General features: G+C 44.4%; 1 protein-coding gene and 1 long non-coding RNA gene across 2 annotated transcripts; both read right to left on the reverse strand.

Moving 5' to 3' along the window:
* Nucleotides 1-4,627: 4,627 nt before the first annotated feature.
* LOC114637691 lies at nucleotides 4,628-5,666 on the reverse strand. The gene is made up of 2 exons (XR_003713776.1): nucleotides 5,188-5,666; nucleotides 4,628-5,109 (listed from the first exon to the last, which is right to left on the reverse strand). It is a non-coding gene; the product is annotated as an uncharacterized LOC114637691 (long non-coding RNA).
* A 51-nt stretch (nucleotides 5,667-5,717) lies between these two features.
* On the reverse strand, nucleotides 5,718-6,139 carry LOC114637690. Its single transcript, XM_028785964.1, has one exon. It carries the CDS (start codon nucleotides 6,089-6,091, stop codon nucleotides 5,726-5,728), a length of 366 nt encoding a protein of 121 aa, XP_028641797.1. The 5' UTR covers nucleotides 6,092-6,139; the 3' UTR covers nucleotides 5,718-5,725.
* Nucleotides 6,140-8,056: the final 1,917 nt, after the last annotated feature.

Raw genomic sequence — 8,056 nt, forward strand, 5'->3', positions numbered from 1 at the left:
AACTGGTAAAGTTGAGCAGATTAATAATCCCAGCAATTCTCATAAAATTGAGAATGGTAGGTGTTTGAATCTACTCCCAACCAGAGTCCTGGAGTGTGACAACACTGCACTAAGAGGACCATGACAACTGGTTGCATAGCATAGAAACTCAAGAGTTCTCAGTGCTAATGAAGTTATCTATATAGGCCCAGAGGGTCTAACCAATAAACTTCCTTTCCTGGACATTCTTTCCTGCAAAAGGTATTTAATCTCTGGTCCATTCTGAGTAAGTATATAAGTTTGTATCCTTTTTCACCATGAATAAATAGTTTGGACAGGCAAGGACTGTTTTGTTCCTTAAGGACTGCCATGGAGGGAAAGCTTTTGTCATACCAAGCCATGCCTAAGCCTCCCAGAGAAGGCCCCTCCCACACTCCTGGCCCCTTCAGTTAAGCCAGATTCCTTCTGCCTGGCACTCATCTCAGGCCTGCAGCCCCTGACCCTCTCACCCACCTTCTCCTCGTTCCCAGCATCATCTGGGTGCTGTGGAGTTTGAGAACCACAGCCTCGTCCCAGGCTCCACCATTTTGTATCCAGAGAAATATGGGCTGGGGCCTATCTCTTAGTGGTATCACAGGAGCCTGGCATCTCAACAGGCAGAATGGAATGTAGCCTAGTGCCCCCGTGTTTCACGATATTGTTGTTCTGACATCCCAGCAGTGAGGGGAAATATAGAACCATAGTTTTCCATCATGGCCCAGCCAGTATAGCACTTTTATTAGTAATTTAGCTTGGACTGGGAACTTGCTAATTGATTGGGATAAGGAAGTAGTTTAAAAAACAAAACAAAACCTCTTGGCTTTGGTACAGAAGAAATGTTTCTATTTCCAGAACAGATCTTTGCAAGAGCAAGAACCTAGTGGTGGTAAGCACTTGGAGTCCAGCAAGAGACCTTGGAGAAACGGCAATCTCCTCTATGGCTTTTTTTGTTGTTTAGTTGGTTTTTGTTTTGTTTTGCTTGAGGCAAGGCTTCATGTGCTTAGATTGGTCTCTACTTCCAAAATGCTGGGATTACTATACCTGGCTTAATGTGACTTTTTACTTAGATAAAAATTATCACATTTATTTCCAATTTAGCACATTGGAAAACTAATATAGTTGAATGGGGGAATCCCTCAAAGATACATTTGTCTTTTAATTTCTGGGACTTTTAAGTGTTGCCTTAAAGAAAGAGGGTCTTTGTAAATATAATTAAGTATGAAGAGATTATTTTGAACTATCTTGGTGGGCCCTAATCCAGTGATGATAAAATATACCTTCAAATGGAAGATTTGAGATGTAAGACATGTTGTTTTGTGACCTAGACGGTTTGGAGTACTACAGCCACAAGGTAGAAGAGGCAGAGCACAGATTTAAGAGTTTCCAGCAGCGGCCCTGTAGACACATTGCAGATTTTCGGCCTTCCACAGCTGTGACAATACATTTTTGGTGTTCTGAGTTTCTGAGGTTTTTTTTTTGTTGTTGTTATTGTTTTTTTAAATAGCAGCCATGGACCTAGTGAGGTCAGAGTAAGATAACTAATAAGGGTATAGGGTACCTGTTAGGAAAATAAAATCTGAGAGTTTTTGTACTGTCTCAGCAAAGTTCTAATATCTCTTTCAAGCATAATATTGTTTCATAATCAGAAATAGCTTCGTGTATTCGTATATCTGTTCATCACTGACAGCTTAGAACAGGACTCTTGCCCCAAACAATTGGCACTGGGTCAATTTTGATCTGCTGGAAGTAGATATCTGATACTTTACCTGCCCACAACATCCATAACACTTCAGTTTTTATTTGAGAGGTTATTTTCATATTGTCTGATAAGTTGTCCCTTTTGGCCAAAAGTAAGTATGTGATCCCAGCTAGGTCAATAAGAATATAGAATTTTCAAAATACATGTTTTGGGTATTAGGGACTAAACCTAGCTAGAGTGTTCACACTAAGCTATACCACTCAACTATACTCCTGCATTCCTGGAATTTGAGCAACATAAAAGGATGGGTATGTTTGATATTTAAGATTTTTATTTTATGAGTGTCTTGCCTATGTATGCATGACCCTGCAGAGGCCAGAAGAGAGTGTTGGATCTTTAGAACTGGAGTCAGGGAAGGCTAAACCCTGTCCTCTAAGAATCGGGAGTGCTTTTAACTGCCAAGTCCTTTCTCCAGCTCATAGGTAATTTTTTTTTTATGGTGAAACCCTAAAAGGATATTTATTATTAGGCAGGAAAAGACCTGAGAATTTGGACAAGGCAACCTCAAAATTGGCATATTGCTGAGAATCGGTATAGGAAAGCAGTCACCTATAAAATAGTGGAGAGATGCATGGTCACTGTGGGAAAACCTAACAGGAAGGTGTGCCAGACATGATGATGCTGAGGCAACCTGGATGATGGGAGAACAGAGGTTAGGAGATACAGGCCACCCAGCACTTGGGAGGTAGAGGAGGCAGATCTCAAAGTTCAAGGCCAGCCTGGTCACAGAAGAGTGAGCAGGTGTAAGGAACACAGCTCAATAAGAGGCAATATTAGAGTATGGGAACAAAAGTAATTGAATCATGGTTATGAGTGGGCTGATGTACGGTAGGTGAATGCTAAAGGCTGGAGTACAACAGTGGGGGGACAATATTTGTGGGACTAATACATTAAGAAATAAGGGACAATATAGGTTATTTGTTTTTGCTTTACAGGGTATGGAACCTAGGGTTCATAACATTGAACTATATCCCAGACTGGGGCTGAATATTTGAGATTTAAAATTTTTATTTATCTTTTTGTATGCCATTTGTTTGCTGGTGCTTGTGAAGGCCAAGAGGGTATCAGACTCCTTGGGCCTGGGATTAATGGGTGATTGGGAACTGACCAACACAGGTAATCTTACTTGAGCCCTCTGAAAAGAACTTCAAGCAGTCTTTTGTTATTTGATTGGTTGGTTTGGTTTGGGAGTGGGGCGAATGGATGGGTGTTATTTTCTCTTATATTTCAAGGTAACATCCATTAGTGAGGGAAGTTGGGGCAATTTTAAGCCAGGAATCAGAAACTGAAGCAGAGACCACTGAAAGGTGCCACTTAACTTTCTATGACTTGTTCATCCAGCTTTTAATTTTTAAATTAAAATATAGTTATAATTTCTCTTTCTTTCCTCTCTTTCCCATGTCCCTCTTTTCAAATTTATGGTTCTTTTGTTAAATTGTTGTTTTACACACACACACACACAGCCTGTTGAGTGTTGTTTGTATGTATAAGCTCACCCATGATACCTCAACAATATAGCTGCCTAAACAAGATCTGAACAAAGGCACCACTAATGCACATGCTAACATGAAGCCGCAGAGGGGTGAGGGTAAGGCGAATCTCATTGGTACCACCCATAGACAATTACAGGTAACTAAGGAATGCTGAGAGAATATGAATGAATATTTAGTCTTCCCCAGGGATGGGCTCCTTAATTGACTATTACCATGCAACAAGCATTCTAACTGGCTGAGCCATCCCCAGTCTGGACATTGAAACCAATGTTAAGATTTGAGAGGTAATAGGGCTAACAGTGGTATAGTTGGTAAAACTAAATGCTTGAATTTGGGGTAGAAAATGGATCTTCAATATCTGGAAAATCTCATGATACCATGGAATAATAACAGATGTTGAGAAATGGATACTTTGGTTTGGGGACTCGTGGAAGGAATTTGCTGTTGGGATTAGAGGATACAATCATACCTAGGACTGTAAAGTGAGAGACAATAGGGAGTGTGTTTTTGGAAAGAATTAGCCCATATATAGGCATCTAGTGGGGAGCAATGCTAAACGTCAGTGCTAAATCCAGCATCCACGGGTACAACCGGAAACTGGCAGAACTTTTTTGGTACTTCGGAGATGTAATCTGGGGGAACATTTCCATTGATAGTTAGAGGAGATTACTGTAAACAAGCTGTCATCAGGGAACAGTGGGTGTCAGACTTGTGGCATTTAAAGTGCAAAGAAGCAAAATACCAAATCACATGGGGATATGGGATCAGGGAAGACCAGAACAGTGAAGGAAGGCCCTTCTATTTGAAAACAATTTTTTTTTTTTGTTTTTTTTTTTCGAGACAGGGTTTCTCTGTGTAGTCCTGACTGTCTTGGAGCTCACTCTGTAGACCAGGCTGGCCTCAAACTCAGAAATCCGCCTGCCTCTGCCTCCCAAGTGCTGGGATTAAAGGCGTGTGCCACCACCGCCCGGCTTGAAAACAATTTCTAAAAACTCAACCTGGGTCATTCACGGAGCAGATCCAGAGCTTAGCTGAGGGACTGTGCTGGGTAAAAAGCCCCTTGATAGGGAGGCAAGTGGGGATTCTAATACTGAGCAGTGGGCAATGATACCATGTGGCAAGGTCAGACTGCTGTTAGGGGATTGTGGACATAGGAATCTGGACATAGTGCTAGATGCCACAGAGGGGCCTGTATAGCTATTTGGTTTGGAGAGATTCTGTACCTAGAAATGCTGTGTAATCAAGTCAGCTTTACAGGGATAGTGGGAATGTTTTAAAGAAAAGGGAGTGAAATCTAGAGCAGAAGAGGGAATCTGTCAAGGAGCATCATATAGTTGGGAGTTAATGGACAATTGAATACAGAGGAGACTGAGAATATGATTTATTCCATCAGATATACTGCATTTATAGACATTTCCAGAGTATAGCAGTGTTAAAAGTTTTGCATTTGGACAGCTGACATGAATAACGAGTGGGTAGGTGAATAACCTCCAAAAGTGAGCTCTGGTATTCACTTTTTTGAGTCTGAGATGACAAATTTCAGCAAGAACTCTGTTACTGACAGTCCTTAATCCCAGCCCCTTCATCTTGATACCACAGCTTCAGAAGGCCTCCAGGCTGAAATGAAGTCACCATAGAATTCTCTAGCACAGTCCTATGGACCGCCCACAAAGGAAAGCCCTCAGTCTCATCTCATGGAATACACGAATTCTAGGCCTCCATCTCTGAAGACCTGTGGCCTCCTGTTCCACACAGTCCAAAAACCCGTCTTGAGCGTTGGCTTTCTGGTGGTCAATTCTGCTTACTACAGGCCGTGGGTCCTTCTGGTAGCCACAAATCCTAAAACGGGAAAAATACACAGCCCGCATCAGCCCCAGCTCCTGAAGGTGCAGAATCATCTTGACAAACGCCACTCACCTCCTCCAGCATCCAGCCATATCCGCTGCTCTCCCAGGTCCGCCAGCTTGGTGCTCAGAGTCCTAGAACTAGGCACAACTTGCTCATCCCGGGGTGACGCAGCATCATGAGGCTCCAGCACTTCGAGCCAGGGTGCTGACTCTACTCTCAGAGAGGCCGCAGGCTCCGGTCTGGTTCATCCTTTAAACAGAAGGCTGGACTCTGTGTTCTACAAACACGAAAATGCTGGGCCTTCACGTCACAAAGTGGTAGGATGCAGAGACATCCTAATTACAAAGGGAGTTCAATTCAATCCAATCCAGAATTGTACTAATTGCACTCAATGTACGGGTGCAAGCAACACAGCTATTCCATTGCCTATAGCGACTCTGGACTGTCTGATGAACAATTAGACAAAGCGACAACAAAGAAAAGAAGCATTGAACGCTAGATGAAGGGGATGCAGCGCGTTTCCGAAACAAAAGGCTACGCTTCTCTTTCTCCTCCCTTCCCCTCCCCTCCCCTCGACTCTGCGCCCACCCCGACGGGCCCTGACTGCTTAGGCAAGCTGCAAATGGATATAGGTGAAGATGCAGGAGGTGATGGAGAAGGCGATGGCCGCGTAGATGAAGATGGACAGGTGCGGGAAGTGGTCTAGGTAGCAGCCCTCTTCCACCGGAGGTTCTTCTTCCTTGGGCTGTGGACGCACGGCGGCCTTTCGGGACAGCCCAGCGCGGGTTCCCGGAGCCCTCCCGCTTGAACGCCGTCCAGATTTCCTGCCAGCCGAGGATGCAGACTTAGGTGCAGGGGCAGTGTGGCCCTCCTCCAGGGAAGGCTTATCGAACAGGCCCTCGTACTCAGGATCTGAGTCGAAATACATCTGCTCTGGACCCAAGGGCTTGCGCGAAAAGGGACCTTTAGCCATGGGCGCAGAGCACGGTTGGATAAGCTGCTGAGACTAAGTGGCGAAGTCCTTACTGGGTCGCAGTGCAGTGGGCGGTGGCCCGGACTGCAGCAGTATTTCTATACCCTGGGTGGGTGGGGGTGATAGAGGCGGAGCCAGCAGAGCAGGGGCCCTCTACAGTCCGGGGCCTCTCTGCCCAGACAGCACTTTCTCTGGCTCCTCCTTTCCGCCCACAGCCTGTTGCAGAGGTTGGCCAGCCAGCTTCTAACATCTCTCAAGTCTTGGCCGCAGCAAAGTCTATCTCCATAGCAACGAGACTGTGGTGCAGGGGAGGAGGTGAGAGACGTTGGGATCTCCCAGCTAGTAAGCGGGGCTTGGCAGTCTGGAAGCAGAAATGCAGGGGACAAAGCACCAAGCTGTGTGGGGAGGCTTCCCCAGGGTTTTGTTTCTTCTTTCCAAAGACTTGAATAATGTAAGATCTTAAAATTTGATAGACACACAAACACATTTAATGAGATGATGCACAGATACGCAGTTTTTTTAACCTAAGGATATTGCATTGTTGCGTTGAGAACCACGTACATGAAAATCAGCGAATAAAGGCCAACTGACAAACTGTTAGCCATTTACTCTGATAACTCGATATCAAATATTGTTTTTCCCTCACTATCTTCATTCCTTCATTCCCTTCCTTCCCCGTCCCAGGCTGAACTCCTTATCCCTTTCTGGCTCCAGCAGATGTATGTGTTTGTGTAATGCATGAAAAACTGACACAGTCTTGTAGGAAAAAAAAAGGGCGGGGGAGGGGCGGAGCTTAACTGTGTACAAACTCAGGAGACTGAGGCAGAAGGGGATCACGAGTTCCCGTCCAGCCTGGATGTATAATGAGGCTCTGACTCAAAAGACAAAACCAAACAAAACAATCTAACAAAACCAACATCACAATAAAACTTTCACGAACCAAGGGTCCAGAAGTAATGCAGGCAGACTTACCTTTTCCTCCCTCTTCCTCCCTCCCCTCACTGCTAACTATATAGCCTATTTTCACATTCTTCGTCTGCTTCATTGGTGCATTTCACACGTGACTGGAAACAAATCTCAGGCAGCAGCAAGGTGACTCAGTAGGTTAAAGGCACTTGCCACCAAGCCCGAGAACCTGAATTTGATGCCTGAGATTCACATGATAGAGAGAACTGACGCCTACAAATTATCCCCTGAACTTCTATGCTATGTGATGGACGTGAACATGCGCTCACATATTATACATTAAACATACATGCACACACTATTTTTTAAAGTGTTGAGAAAACAGTGTCCTTTCAGAAAAACCAATCTATTTCAGAAAAAAAAAATCTATTCCAAAGAGAAAAATAGAAATAAAAAGGAGCCCATTTCTCACCTTCCTTCCCAGTCAGACTCTTTGGTACCTTTGACACTTGAGGGATACCACTGATACCTTCAGTACTTGATGGGTACCACTATCTCCTGGCTCCTTTGTTGTGCCTGAGGTTCGAAGGCTGGTTGTCAGTCCCTTGTAGGATTTGGGGAGAGCAATCACACGATTTGTTTGGGCCCTTGTTGTGTTGGAGGAATCCATTGGCAAGCCTGTCAGTATCAATAGAACTGACGCCTGCCAGACAGCTCATACTAGTTCATCCAACAGAACCCAGGATGGAGGTGTTGAAGTATTGTGACCAGAGCGCTGTGTCTCAATCTCAAAGCTTTCAGGATTCCATGCAGCAGTAGTAAGTCCCACTCGGTCGTGGTATCACACTGATGTTTGTTGAGTAAACAACATGATACAGTGAGTGAGTTGGCTGTTGGCGGCAAAAGGCTACATTCTCAGAATTTAGCAGCTCAGATAAGAGCCTCTCCTAGGGCAAAGAGAACACGGGATCCTCAGCTAGGCTGTTGGATAGAAGGGTGGAGAGTCTTTAGAGGATAGTCTGACAGTTTTTTTTTTTAAAAAAAAACAAACATTAAGCT

Source organism: Grammomys surdaster, unplaced genomic scaffold, assembly GCF_004785775.1.
Source record: "Grammomys surdaster isolate TR1022 unplaced genomic scaffold, NIH_TR_1.0 125368, whole genome shotgun sequence".
Taxonomy (NCBI): domain Eukaryota; kingdom Metazoa; phylum Chordata; class Mammalia; order Rodentia; family Muridae; genus Grammomys; species Grammomys surdaster.